The 15,181-nt window shown below is 51.1% G+C and overlaps 1 protein-coding gene across 1 annotated transcript in view; it reads right to left on the bottom strand.

Annotated features, from left to right (window-relative positions):
• Positions 1 to 15,125, bottom strand: part of LOC121349051 (IQ motif and SEC7 domain-containing protein 3-like) — a 124,280-nt gene extending 109,155 nt beyond the window's left edge. Inside the window, exon 1 of the mRNA XM_041459114.1 lies at positions 14,702 to 15,125. Coding sequence (XP_041315048.1) covers positions 14,702 to 14,967 — 266 coding nt within the window. The 5' untranslated portion in view covers positions 14,968 to 15,125. The remainder of the gene's footprint in view (positions 1 to 14,701) is intronic.
• Between the last annotated feature and the right edge of the window lie 56 nt (positions 15,126 to 15,181).

The following is a 15,181-nucleotide window of genomic DNA, read 5'->3' as shown; positions in this document are numbered from 1 at the left end:
TTCCCATTTCAATTATCCCCCAAGAGGTCTGGAGCTGCAGAGCAGCAGCTCATGCATTCAACCCTTCTTTATTCACACCTTCTCAAGTGCATGGGCAGAGCACCAGGACCTCCACACTTCAGATCAAAGACAGAATTAGCCAAGAGAGAAGAGAACTTACCAGCTTTGACAGCATCCCAAGCTTCCCCATCCCCAGGCCCTGTTGTTGATTTTGGCTGTTTCCACATCCCAGACAATACTATTATTGCAGCTCAGAAGTCTGACTTCTTTCAAACAGACAGCTAATTAGAGATTTGAGTTTCTCCATCTCCCAGGAATTGAACACATGGAGATCAAGCCACCCCACACTGACATTGCTCTTCAGAAATAAAAGCAACCTGCTTCAGTTAAAGAAAGATATTGTTGATTCTGACCAAGAATTCTAGTAAAACTCACTCCCTGATCAGCTGGCAGAAAGTCAGGAAGCAGCACACTTGAGTCTTTCCTGTCACTTTCCCTGCCTTACAGAAAATATTCCAGTTGGTGAAGGTGATGTTGTGTAGTGGACATGAGTTATTCAGGCAGACTTCCTGGCAGAGTCCCATCCTTTGGGAAGGAGCAGATCTGTGGCAGTCAGGAGATCCCTACCAGCAGCAGCTCCTGCCTCCTGGGACTCCTGCCCAGTTAACTCCAGCAGCCCAAAGAACCACTCAGCACAGGCAGCAAAGTGGAAATCCTGTGCTCAGTTGAGCAGGTGACATAAATTTGAGATATTTTGTTGGCATTTCAGCTACCAAGGAGCATGATGGCTTACAAATTGGCTATTTGGCTCTAAATGCTCTTTCTAGGTCCTTTTGTAAGGGTTTTAAAGGAAAGTTTGAAGGGTTTGGCTCAAAAAGCTTTGAGTGTTAAGCTTGTTCCAGTCCATAACTGTCCCTGGGGAAAACAGAACCAGTTGTGATTATTGGTCAGTCTTCTGAGGACCCCAAAATCACAGAGCCTGTCACACCACTTCCATGGTATTTATTATACAACAGCAGGCTGCTGAACAGCCACTTCACACAATCTATTCCTAGACAGAATACCAGAGCATAAATCAGCATAATGCACAAAGACTGACCAAGTTCCAGACCTGCACGAGCTGAATCATTAAGGAAAGCTCCGGTGACCTTTGCCAGGCACCTTTGTAAGGTTAGTTAAGTATGTTGGTGTGAAAAATGCATATTATACGATTGGCTTTTTGCAAATGTTAAAATGAATACTATACGTGTTACGTTGGAAAGTCATGTTGTATTAATCCTTTTTTGTAGTGCTGTACTAATCTTTTTAAGCAGTGTGGTGAATATAGTTTTAGGCTACGGAAACTACATGATGTAAGATACTTTTTCTAACTAGCTCAAGGAGAGACAACAGCAACAAGACACCAAAAATCCAGGAGAATAATTATTGCCTCCTTATCGGGAAGAACTAGACTTTGAGGGACCAAGACAATTGATTTACAAGGTGAGGGAGGAAGTTGACGATAACCAGAAAACACCCTTTGTTTGAAAAGAATATTTGCATCTTGTATGAAATATATGAATATGAACAGGCTGTTGCTTTTAATGGTCAGTCCTTTGTTAGAGGACATGCTTTTTTGAGGAAAGCATCTGGATGTCCATAATTCTTTGCTTTTTTAAATTGTCCTTTATTTTCCTAACTCTGACTGTCCAAATTCTTATTGCTCTAATTTTTATTACTATTCTTATAACTATTTTATGACTATTAAACTTTTAAAATTTTAAAACAAGTGATTGGCTTTTTTCACAGCTGGTGATGCCAAGGTTCATTGCATTGTTAGCATGAGTGAAGTATATTCCCAATTAAATCACATTAGCTGGAAAAGGACTCTTCATCTCATTCTGAGATGTTCAATGATTTCCTTCACTCACAGCAAGATGATTCAAACAGCCTGAGGGGGTCATGCAATGCCACACAGAAACCACCTCTGCTCCTTGCTCAAAGCCTGGGAAGCACTTGTTTAAAGGCAAAAAGTCACTTAAAACAAGAGCAGGGTCAGAGGAGCAAAGCTACAGACTCAGACCACACACAGCACTCCCTCAGCAGGCAGCTCAGACTGGCACCTGATTTGCCAGCAGTTTTCCTTACTCCGGAGTAAAATACTCCAACAAGGTCCTAAAAGTGCCCACAGTCCTCAGAGCCAAGTGAGGTCAGGGAAATAACAGGTTTTTCGTGAGCAACTGGAGGTGAAGATCATGGGTTATGTCAGCAAGTTCTGGTGATGTATCACATTACATAATAAGCAAAGCTCAGTGCTGGGAAGCACTTTCCTCAAGGAGTTACATAACTCCCCCATGTGTTTTAAAGAATTATCCTTTCTTGCTTTCAGAGCAAGCAGGAGAGAGGGCAGAGAACCCTCAGCCCCTGAGCAGGAGCTGCTCTCATCAGATGCATTTGGGTGGAGATCAGGTCGCTGGAGGAAGTTATCAGATGGGTGGAAAAAAGGCAGGTGGGGTGGGGGGAAATCACTCCCAGCACATAAAAATACCCTGTGAGATGTGAGCCTGGTATCTATTTTGGAGCACCAATAGCAGCAGAAGGCTCTCAGTGATGAGTTCCAAGACAGGCACATTTCTACCACCCTAAAGTTGTCACTATATTGAAGTAGAGCAGAGAGTAGGAAAAAACATGCAAACCACGATGTTCTCTCTATTCTCTAAAGACTTTTTCCTTCCTCTAAGGCATGAAGTTCCCCTGCAGACCCTGAGGTGTCACTGATCCCCTTGGACAGCCCTGAGCCCTGCCCAGGCTCCAGCACACCCCACTGAGGGATCACAGCTGCTCACACACTGAGCTGCTCCTGAGCTCGTCTCTGCAGCCCCCAGAGCCCCCACAGCCCTGCCCCAGGAATGTCAGCAGGTCCAGGGGGGACACAGGGACCCTCCACAGAGAGCACATTCTGCAGTGATCCCCTGGTCCTGGCAGCCTGAGGCTGCAGCCGCCACCCATGTTAATGCAGCACAGGACTGCACTGCTGCAGCACTTGTGCACAACCAAAACCCCATTGAACCACAGTGCCCTGAACAGATTTCAGCAAATCTCCTTTTTAGGATTAAAAGCAACCTGTGCTGCTCAACACAGAATCCAGATCCAAGCCCAACCGTTCTCTTTTTTAAGCACCAAAGGCCAGGAAATTTGTTTGTCTTCTTCTTTTTAAGCACCAAAGGTACAACCCTGGCAAATGGGGAAAGCAGGAGCAGAAATTAATTTCCCTGCCTCTCTCCTTCAGTTGCAGTCACCTGCACATCAGGCTCTGATTAAATATTAAATTAGCACTAAGGTGAGCTCCATCTACAGCAGGGCACGGTCACAGGAGCCTGGCATGGGCCTGTCAAGCTGCATGCCACTTGAAATAAATATGAGCAGGAGGAACTCTTGACCTTTGATTCAAGAGGTTTCTCCTACCTTAAATGAAGTAGTTTTTATCACCCTTTTAGAATTCCTTTGCAATGCAAGCCAGGAGCAGCTATTGAATTCCGTGCACAGTCTCAGATCACTGCCTTCAAAGTTTTCCTCCCAAGCCATTTGGAAAAAAGGTCACAGGTAAGTTCCTTTACCCCTGATTCTCCTCCCATCCACACCTGGCACCTTCATCTCCAAACACTTGACTGGCACAGCCCAAACACAGCCCACCAGGCAGGGGGAGTGCTCCATGTCAGCACTAACTCTGTGTAGCACTGGTGTCACAACCTCAGCAAACCTGGAATAAAGTCAGCTTCCTCCCTTCCTGAAAGACAAAGCCATTCTTCCAACCCTTGACAACCTCAAGCACTCAAGAAATGGTGGACTCAATTAAAAGCTTAAAATAGAACCAAGCCTGAAAGCTGAATATAGATTTTATTTCCTTATTCAAATCTAGCTGGTTCATTTGCATTAGATCCCAGCCCCCCTTGCACAGCAGGGCCTCACTCTTTGGGTCTCAGTCAGGGAGATCAACACCAGGAAAGGCTGTGCTAAATGAGGAGGAAAATCCTCCAGGAAGGGTCAGACATCCCCACTTTACCTTCCTGTAATTAGAGGCTGCTCACCTCTGTGGCATTACACACCCAAGTTAAGTGCATGAATTGAGATACAAGATGATAGAGGCTATTTTTGCCTTTAAAGAGATCAGGACAGAGGGTTTGATTTTAGCAGTGAATTTTGCCAAGAGTCACACTGAGGGTTTGAGAATGCCCACCCACAGTCCTGCTTAGGTGAAGCAGAGAGCCAGGCAGGATGAACAGACTAAAGCAGATTTCTTTGGAGTGCACTCAGCTTCTCCAGCTTGAAGCCAAAATCAAATTCTTCTTCTGCCACAGGCTACACAGAAAGATGGAATGCAAGGAAAAGTCAAAATACACCTATTCTCCACAACACAGAGCCATTAATCAGAACTTCCAGCAGCAAATAAAACCCCCAGGGGATATTCCTACAACTGTGAATTTCTTTGCTGTCACTACAAGGACTTTCCACACAAACAGCCCGACCTGCTCACAAAGGACACCACAGCATGAGCTGGAAAAAGGCAGCCTAGAACACAGGGCACACAGAGCACACTCACCCTGGGTCATGGTGCCACTGGATCCAGGCACTCGAGCCAAGAATTTAAAATAATGATCTGTCTGGGTGCTTTGGGTTTGAATAACAATGCTTAAATTTCCACAGGAACACCTGTCTGCCTCGCAAGGAAGCCATGAGGGGAACGAAGGACCATCAAGTAGAATGTTTCTGAGCCTGCTCCTCTCTGAATTCCCTGGCAGAAGGAAGGTGAAGGGGCTGTAGCCAGGTAAGCAGCAAGGATGAAGAAGAAGGATGGCTCAGGGCTCTGCAATCCCCCGAGCTCCCTCCAAAGCCAGCACAGCACAAGGTCCCAGCTGCACCACAGGAGGGGAATCCCACCTGCAGCCTGCCCTGGGCACGGACTCTCATCCCCTGCCCTGCCATGGACCCTCCCCTTCAATTCCCTGCTGCGAGCAGCAGCTCCAGCCCAGCACCAAGGAGAGCATCCCCAGAGCAGACCTGGCAAACAACCCCTGCAACAGCTCTGGGTGCACCCAAAGGCTCAGTGCCCTGCCTGTCCTACCAAGAAACCATGCTAGAAGAATATTGATGTCTAGCACAATCCATTACAAGTGGGTTTGCTCTCTTATCATTTGTTAAAAACCAAAAAAATCACCTTAATTCTAGTGAAATATAACTTTCTAAATTCAGAAAACTATAACAAGAGATCAAGGCTGCAGATTGATGGGACCTGAACTGGAAGCCAATCATTTGTCTGGAATGACTCACGTGAATCCCTGACATTTTCCTGTATTTCCAGGACCATTAAGAGCACACAGAAGACAAACAATCAAGATTTTATATTCCTCACGTGTGAGCAGAGAACCATTACGTTCATAGAAAAACAAAACGTTGCAGCAGTGAACCTCTAAAATTGAGGTAACCTGAACCAATCAAGCAAAGAGAGGTCCTGCCCACCTCACATTAAAATATTTACTCATATTAAAGTATTTACTCATATTAAAGTGTCCATTTTTTACCTGAAACCAGCCCCAGCGAGGCACTGAGGTCTGCTGGCCCAAACCTGCTGCTCAGCTCTCCCAGCCCCAGCGTTCCCCTGAGCACTGAGGTCCCACCTGGCCCTGGACAGGTTCCACCAGCTCCTCCTGGGACACTCACCTGCAGGCACGCAGGTCCCCACTGACACCTCCCTGATGAAGGTACCACTCCTTAACCCAGTGATTATCAACAGCTGCTCTGCTCGTGGAGATGCAGTCAGAACTTCAGAGAGACAATTCTCTGGTTACAGAAGAGCTGGGTGGCCTCAGCCCCCTCCTTGTCCCTGTCACCAGGTGTGTTTCCTTCTGCACAGGGCCCATGTTTTCCCAACTCTTCCCTTTATCATTGACATTCCTGTAGAAGCTTTTCTTGTTGTCCTTGATGTCCATGGCCAGATTTAACTCCACCAGGGCTTCAGATTCCCCAGCAGAATCCCTGTCTGAGGACAATCTCCCTGTGCTTCTCCCATAGCTCCATGTTCCATGCTCAAAAGGAGCAATTAAGAGCTCCCAAGTCACCTGCAGTCATTGTGAGCCAGGAGAAATCCAGCAAAGATGGAAAACCCTGACAAACATCAACTCCCAGCTGCATCCCAAACCCTGAAGAAGGCCAGGAGATTGCTTCCCCACCTTCCCCTGCTGCTTTCTTTGCCTCATTACAGAATGAAGTGAATTCACACTTAGTAAATCAGAATTGCTGTGCTGCAGCTAGAGATGTATGACATGCATGCCTTTGTCTCCGCTTGTGTTTGCTGGGGAAGTCTGACTAGAAATCTTATTAACATGCAAATAATGTATATTATATTTCAATCAGTCGCTATAGAGAGCTACTCAGTAGCAGCATCTTTCTTATCTAGCACAGCAGTAGCACTCAGTCTACTCAGATACCTCGCAGCAGAATAATTTCTTTCGTTTTAAAACGGCACCACTTGAAAAGAAAGTTTCCCTCGGCACTTCAAGACAAAACTTCGCTCATGAATCTTCAGCTGCGTTCGCAGCAGCCCTTCCGACGTCTGGGGAGACGCAGGAGGAGCGGAGATGTTGCCATTAGAAACAGTCCCACGCTCCAGATGTGGCTCTGCAGCTGAGCAGCGAGAGCGGAGCCAGCAGAGGGAGCACGGCCGGGACCGGGATGGGGATGGGCAGGGATGGCGACCGGGATGGGGACCAGGATGGGGACGGGGACCGGGACCGGGCTGGGGAGGGATGGAGGCTTCCCCGGGGTCACAGCTCCACACCCGACAGGACACAACAGCCGGGAAAATAACTTGCGAGTCGGGGATTCAGGTTCTGCTGGGAAAACTGCTCTGTTCTGCAGCGCTTCACCCTCTTCAAATATTTTGGCCGCTTTGCAGCAGACTGAGCTCTGGAGCCAGGCTGGGAGAGCTGGGAGTGCTCACCTGGAGAGGAGAAGGCTCCGGGGAGAGCTCAGAGCCCTGGCAGGGCCTGAAGGGGCTCCAGGAGAGCTGGAGAGGGACTGGGGACAAGGGATGGAGGGACAGGACACAGGGAATGGCTTCCCACTGCCAGAGGGCAGGGATGGATGGGAGATTGGGAATTAGGAATTCCTCCCTGTGAGGGTGGGCAGGCCCTGGCACAGGGTGCCCAGAGCAGCTGTGGCTGCCCCTGGATCCCTGGCAGTGTCCAAGGCCAGGCTGGACAGGGCTTGGAGCAGCCTGGGACAGTGGGAGGTGTCCCTGCCATGGCAGGGGTGGAATGAGATGATTTATGGTGCCTTCCAACCCAAACCAGCCTGGGATTCATTCTCTGATTTTAACATTATTAGTTTTTCCTGTCACAAACCACACAAACAACATCATTAAACTCAAACAAGTTGGTTTAGAGCCACGAGGGCACCCAGGATTTTAAGAGCCTTATTTGTCTCAAGTGTGCTGTTTAACACAACCATCTCTCAGCCCAGCTGAGCAGCCCATTAAGAGAAGATCATTAACTCTGACTTGCCCAGCTGTAAAAGAGCCATCAGTCCCCCTGCTCCTTGTGCCAAGGGCAGAGAGCAGGTCAGCAGGAGGGACCGAGGAGACACCTCCTGCTCCTGCCCTCAGCCACAGGGCAATGGCCATTAACAGCAACAACTCCTACCCACACTTCTGGGCAGCAAAACCAGCATCTCTCCCACTGCAGCACAGTAGCTACAACAGCTGAGAATTCCAGTATTTTAAGAAACGCTATGAAGGATCTGGAGAGGAATTCCTAGCAAGGAATGTGGGGAAAGGAGCAGCCCAGGGACAGGTAGCCAGCAGCCAGCAGGACGCACCGTCACATCCATCTCTTCAAACCACGCTGCTCTGCTGCACCACAGCCTGCTCACACTGTCTCCATTTCCAATTCTACAATTCTGCTGAGAAAAACAGTGCAATTAGGCAGGGACACGGGCAGAAAGGAATTATGACAACCTCATTCACGGGCTCGCTGAGCTAAGATGAAAGGCAGGAGCGCTGGCAGGTACAGCCTGAAAGTATCTGCAGGCTGCAAAACACACCAAAAAAAGGTGCAATTAACATAATAGAGAGGGTCTGAGTCGGAATGATGGGATCAAATTAGAATAATGCAAGTGTGGGCTGCACATCAGGAATTACTTCTGACCTGCAAAATCCACTTACCTAAGCAGCTTCCCACACACCTCCTTGGGCCTGGCATGGGATGACCTCGCTGCACCTGCACGCAGGAGCCTGGGGCAGAGCACATGGAACAGACCCACCTGGTACAGGCTGCCTGCTCTGGGGGCAGCTCTGCCCAGACTGGGGATGGCAATGCCAGCTGAGCCCCCAAACTGAGGCAGCTCTGCCCAGACAGGGGGCTGTGCCCCCAGCTGAGCCATGAACTCCAGGGAAATTCAGTGCACTGGGATGCTCTGTGGGTCTGCAGCACACCACAGCCACCAAACTGAGCAGTGTCAAACAGGGGCCGCTTCTCCTGCCCTTAAGAAATCCCTGGAGGAAGGCACAACCTCTGCACCCACTCTGGGCATGAGACACTGGGCTCAGCTGAGCCCCACTGACCAGCACATCAACAGCCAACTACTTCTGCTGGGTCTAAAAAACCAAATGAAGCTTTTTGAGATGCTGCTTGCAAGGAGGATTTAAGAATTTACTATTTCAATGTTAATAATTTAGTCCCCTATTGGTATGCTGTAGGAAAACACCTTGAAATGCCTGGCTCTTTTTCTTTCAGAGCTTCTGTGATCTGCCCTCAAATCAGCTCTTCCTGAAGACACTTCTTTGGGTGTGCTGTATTTTGCTTCAGGTTTTCAAAAAAGCTGCAACTGATTTCTTTTTGCCAGAACACACCTTCCCTAAGGACTGAAGGAGCCTTGTCCTCCTAAGCAAATAACCAGGGCAAGGAGGCTGCCAGGTTCAGAAATGTGCACGTCTGTTCTTCAGCTCCTCCCAAAGGTTTGTCACTTGGAGTGGGCAAAGCTCAGCATCCCTCACCCAGCAGGAAGCTCAGGTCCTCAGAAGCAACACTGACTTTTAGGGTTGACCCCAAAAGCATTGGCTGATGCATCAACCCAAACCTGCCAAGTTCTGAGGAGCCAAGGACAGACCGAGGTGCTGCAGTGGGAGCCTCCTTCCACAGGGGCCATCCTGCTCCTCTGGCTGCTGTGCTTGCTGGTCAAACCCAGCAAAGACTGGCACTGCAGACCAGGAGAAGCCTTCCCTTGCCCTCCTTGGGTGGGGACAGCCAGCAGTGTCCTGCTGTGAGCTCCACACCTGCGTGTGCACAAAGCAGGAGATCCAGGCTGGCCTGGAGGGAGGGCTTGGGAGAGAGGGAAGGGATGTGCAGACCTGGCCCTCAGAAATCACAGCAGCTCTCGTTGGCTCACCAGGCCCCAGCACCCATGCACACTTCCAGATCTTTTGCAGAAGTGCATCTCTGGAAGTGTTTTTCAGTTTCCTTGAGAGTGAATTCCTAAGGAAGGCCATCAAAGCAGCAAGGAGCACAAAAACGCACTTTGTTCTTAAAGTTCAGAACACAACTGCAAAGTTGGGAAGCTCAAAAGCTGTGCTCTGTGTCAGCACAATAAAAAGCTTCATCAGAGGAGGATACCACATCCAGCAAGTCCTGGTAATTCTTTAGCACTGCCCTGCTCTAAATGGGACATATTTACTTCAAGTTTTGAAACAGTCTTTAAAGCTATTGTGTTACAGGATGGGTTACTTTCTGCTACACTGGTTTTTCTGTCCCAAAACAACACTTATTTCTGCTGTTCTCTTTCTGGACCATGTTCTCCCTCCCCCCTCTGAATTCCCAGGAACTTTATTGATAGCAGCACTCTGCTCTGTCATCCCTGTGCTCCTGGCACCCCACTCCCTGCCTTGGTTTATTGATTATACAGCACACATCAGCTTTCAAATGAATTTGTCTTTATGTGTCATCATTTAGCTTAATGTTTAGCAGATATTAAGTACCAGAATTTGCCAATATTTCAGAGATCCAAAATAATTTAGCTGAGTTTAGTTAGTGAGTTCACATCTTCTTACACATCCTCACACTGTTGATTTCCTGCAGTCTGCCAGCACCACAAATGCCTGTTCTAAGGGATGCTCACCCCTGTGCTGCTGTCCAAATCACAATAATGACCCCAAAATGTGGGCTTCAAAAGCAAAAGCACTCCCTTCAGTGTGAAACCCTCACTCTCAGGGCTCAGCAGTCCCACTGTTCCAGTTACGGATTGAAAATGAAGCGAACAGGGTTCTTTTAAGTTATTTGAAGGTGCAAGTTTCTGCTCAAAGCTGGAATTACACCATCCCTACCTGCTACAGAGCTGACAGCACACTCAGCACCCTGTAGGAATAAGCTGCTCACCCTGGGCACAACCTGTGCTTCCCCCATGGATGCATTCCTCACCAGCTGAGCCAGACAACCAGGCGGGTGCATCCCTGGTAAGAACTGCCCTGGCACTGCAGACTTCCAGCCACAAACCACCCTTCCTGGAGAAACAGGACCCAGCAGCAGCGCTTCATCTCCATCCCTGCTGCCAAGGAGGCAGAGAAGGCAGAAGCTGCCCAAGCACGAGCCCGCTGGAGCAGCTGCTGGGTCCCTCCACTTGAGCGCACAAAACACAAACAAGCTGCTGCTGGAGCGCGGCGCAGGCAGGGAGATGGGATTTACGTCATTTGGACAGCCTGTCTTAGCAGAGGACATCTCTGGAGGCAGAGAAAACAAGCCCTGCTGGTCTCTACACTAATGCACTGTCTGGGCTGCTGCTGGGGCTGTGCAGGGCAGCTCCCAGCGCCGGCAGCCACAGGCCAAGTCACAAGCTCGCCTATGTAGGGCACAAGGCAGCCTTCACATGTGACTGTCACCAGAGCAACAACGCCAGCGACTCCGCTGCTCCCCGCCACCGAGCCCAGAGCCCAGCGCCTCCCAGACACTCTGGGGGTGTCTTACAGCTCCAATCCGGGGCTGCCATGGCCCAGAGAACAAAACCAGCCCCAGATTCATTTAAAAATAAACCAGCCAGGCCAGGTGCAGAACTCAGACCGAGCTGCAAACACAGCCCCTTCAGACTGCTCTGTCTCAGCAGACAATTCTGCTCTGCCTCCTGCTCAGCCTCCCACCAGGCACCTTCTCCGTAGAAAAGCAGCACAGTTTTTAACTTGATTAGGATGAGCACAAACATCCCTCCCTAAGCTGCGAGGGGCCAGTGTTGAGTTCTCAGACACGCAAAACTATCCTTGTATAGATGTGAGAAAATGCAGCGCATTTGGGTTTGCACCCCCCCAAAAAAGTGCGTTATCCAATTACACCAAGGAGCTGAGCTCTAGAGGCTCTTGCTGCTTCTCAAACGTTAAATGAAATAGATTCACTCAACATTAGTCTTATGCAACTCAGAGTTAAACACCTTAATGAGTTAAACACCTATTGTTATCTTCCTTATGCTGATTCATCACACCTAACAAAACCTTGTTATCAACTATTCTCATTTCCCCCGGTGCACTTTAATGTTGATTTGCTCTCAGCAAATCATTGTAAAATTTGTGAGACCGCCCCCAAACCTTTTTTGGTCTGTCCTTGCAGGACAAGCAGCACACCTTCACCTCCTCACCCAGCCCTCTGCTCCTCCCTCCCTCCCTTCTTCCATCAGCAACTGGCACAAAAGAAACATTTCTCCCACTCTAGGATTTTCTGGAAGTGCATAAACCAGATTATTTTTATATATTTCTATATATATTATTGGACTGAGTTTCTTTCTTCCAGAAGTCTGTCTCAGGGCTCATTAACTGTTCTCCTCCTCACAAGCTACAGAATTTCTATAACTACACCAGATTTTCTAAATTATTTAAGTGGTCTTCACCTGTATATTCCTTCCATTGTAAGAACTGAAAACTTTTAGGACTTGTGTGGATTTTGTTGTTTTGCTTGTCAGGTTTCTTTACTATCTTTTATTAAGTATTAAGACCTATCCATAGCCATATTATCTTGTATAACTTTTGCATACTTACTTTTATACAAGTTAACCACATCTGGCATTATGGGACCCCTGCCAGGGAGCCACAGCCACCTCACACAGGTGAAGCTGCTGCAGGACAGGAGTCTAAGCAGTTTAGAAAAGTTGTTCAAATCAAGGTACAAGACAACATCTAAAAGCCTTGGTGTATTTGACTAAGAGAAGCCCAGTTTCCCTCAAAAATGATTCCATTATTTTTAGCTTTGCAGTACGAAAGTGTCAGGAAGAGCAGTGGTCACTGCCCATTTCAGCATCACTGGCACCTGACACTGAGTTTCAGCAAACAAGGGATCCTCATGCCCCACCCACAGATCCCTGAGGTGAATGGGACAATTAGGTCTGAGGAAACTGAGGCTGAGCTCCTGAGAGCAAAGCTCCAGACCTCTGGAACCTGCAGGTAGGGCTGCCAGGAAGCCCTACCTGGCAGGGAACCGTGGGACTGGGAGAACCCTTTAAAACAAGGGTATTATTCTCTATTCTAAGTTGGAGAATTCCTCCATCTTTTGCATCCAGCCAGAGAATAAACTGATGGCATGAGTGGCTCCTGCACCTGCTCTGGACAGCATGGGGCCTCAACAGCCACAGCCCCTGTGCCAGGTGTGACACACCCAGCCAGGCAGGGCCACCTGCAGAGAAGAAGGGGCTCCCTCCCTCAGGAGAACAATTTTGGGGGAGGAGAGGGGACAGCAGGACTGCTCAGCTGAAGATGGCCCTGAAGCTGTGGCTCCCCAGGCAGGCACGTGGGCCAAGGGCCGGGCCAGATGCACAGGGCTGGCTCCCAGCTCCCCCACTAAGCCCCCAGGCTATGCCTCAAAGCAATACAACTCTGCCATAAATATCCCAGATTAATTCTGATCCCAGCATCAAATCCACTTAAGAGACTTAAAAGCCTCTGAGTCCCCAGAGCTGCCTGCCCAAGGAGGGCTCTGCAAATGAGTCCTGGGCTGCAGAGGAGAAATATTATCAAACAAGGCAAGCCATTTGTACAATTTTTGGTAATGTCATTTACAAGAGACAAATGGGACAAGATAGCTGAGTTGACATGTACTACAAGCACAGCCACAAAAATCCTCGGGTACTGGACAGGGAGGCACAGGATAGGATTAGTGTAAATATTCCATATTTTCTGGAAACAGCTCTTTCTCCTTAAGGGATTGATTGATTGATAAATGACAACATGCTCTCCAGTTTATTACAGGAGGTATTTACTTTCAGAGAGACATCTCTGTTTATCAAAAAGACTAAACTGATTACATCGCAGAAAAAGAAGCCCAGTTAACGCTGACAGCAAGAAGGGCGCTGAGAAGGCAGAGCCACTTCCCTTCCCAGCCTGCTCCCCTGGCCAGGGGCAAGGCTTAGGAGCAGGAGCAGGCAAAGGGGACACTGAGCCACCAGCGACCCTTCTGAAGCCTCCACAGCAGCACTGAGAAAAAGCTGCTTCGGAACAGCAGCACCGCCGACTCCGAGCACAGCAGCAGCGGCAGCAGCGCTTCCACCCTGCCGGCGGGAGCTCCCGGGACATCCCTGCCCGACACCGCTCTCCGGAGGGCGATGCTGCCGAGCCCAGCGGGGCTGCCCGAGCCCGGCAGCGAGCGAGCGAGCGAGCGGCGCCTCCCGCAGCGGGACGGGCACCCTCAGCACCCCGGGCACCCCCGGTACCCCCGGCACCCCGCGGCCGGAGCGCTGTCCGGGCTCGCCCTCCCTCGGGCGATGCTGTGTCCCGCACTCCGGGGGCTGCCGGCGGCCGGGAGCCGCCGCGTCTGTATTTATAAACCTGAGGAATTCGAGCGCAGCGGATCACAAACAGCCCATTGTGCTGTGTCAAGCAGCGAAGTGGGCTCGTAATCCCATGCATGCTTTTCCCACTCCGCTCCGGGAAAGCCAAGCCTTAAATACTTTTCCAGAAGTAAAAATACTACGGGAAAGCGCCGACCTCAGTTCTTGCTATTCCCGAATCCCTGCTGCTTCGGAACCCCGCAACTAAGCGGCTTTTCGCAGGGCTGGGGAAACGCAGACGATTAATTACAGCTTAGAGAGGCTGGAATAGATGCCGGGAGCGAAGGCGGCCCGAACGGGGCGAGCTGGCGCTGGCTCGGGCCAGCCCGCCGGTGGCGAGCGGCCAATGTTTACTGACCCCGGGCCGGGTCACTTTCGATAGCGGCCGGAGCCAAGGGCCGCACCTCGGGAGCGCCGCGGGGCATCTCCCGGGGGGCGGGCGGCTCCCCACGCTGAACACCCCCGCTCCCCACGGCGCTCGGACCGGCAGCGAACACGCTACGGGGAGAAGGGCAGGGCTCGCCCCGCTGATCCCAGCGCCCCGCTACCGCGGCTCTGCCCGGGGCATCCCCTGAGCGCCGCGGGCGGCGCTGGCCGCAGGGACAGCCGTGGGCACGGCCGGCGGTGCAGCCGGGGAAGCCCTGCAGGAAACCCCCCGGGACCCCGGCCAGGGAGCGAGTGAGACACGGGCAGTGAGGCTGGGGCCATGCCTCCGCAGCCCGTGGCTGTCCCCCGAGGCCGCCCGGGGCACACCCCGCAGGGAGTCCCGCTGCTGCCGGCTTCGGGCGGCCGAAAGCAGGAGGGGAAAGGGAAGGGAACCCCCGCCAGGGAAACCCCCTGCCCGAAAAAGGGGCAAAGAAAGGCGGACAGCGCTTACTTCTCGTGCCTGGCGTTCTCCTGGATGGCGCTCAGCACCCCCGGGGGCGCGGGGGGGACGCCCTGCTGGAGCCGGCATGTGGCCAGGTGCCGGTGATGCTCGTCCTGCAGGCAGGCATTTTCGTGGTACAACTTGGCCACTTGCTGCTCCAGCTCGTCTATCCTCCGCTTCTGCTTCTCCAGCAGCTCCTGCTGCGTCTCGATAATCTTGTTCAGCTCCTTCAGGTACTCGGCCGCCTTGCTGGGGTTCTCGGCGGGGCTCTCCATGGCCACCCCGCACCTCCGCGGCGCGGGGGGGGCAGGCTCCGGCCAGCGCGCTCCGCTGGCAACTTAAGCGAGAGGGGAGGAATAAATACCCCGGCGGGAAGCGGCGCCCCGCGGCCCCGCGCGTCCCTCCTAGAGCCGCGGCTGCCCGGGCGGGCGGCGGCCCCGCGCCGCCATTGCTGCCGCTCGGCCCCCGCCGCCGAGCGAGGGCAGGGCC

The sequence above is a fragment of the Pyrgilauda ruficollis genome, unplaced genomic scaffold (assembly GCF_017590135.1).
Source record: "Pyrgilauda ruficollis isolate IOZ18807 unplaced genomic scaffold, ASM1759013v1 scaffold131, whole genome shotgun sequence".
In the NCBI taxonomy this organism is placed as follows: domain Eukaryota; kingdom Metazoa; phylum Chordata; class Aves; order Passeriformes; family Passeridae; genus Pyrgilauda; species Pyrgilauda ruficollis.
This window is presented reverse-complemented; position numbering and strand designations above follow the sequence as displayed.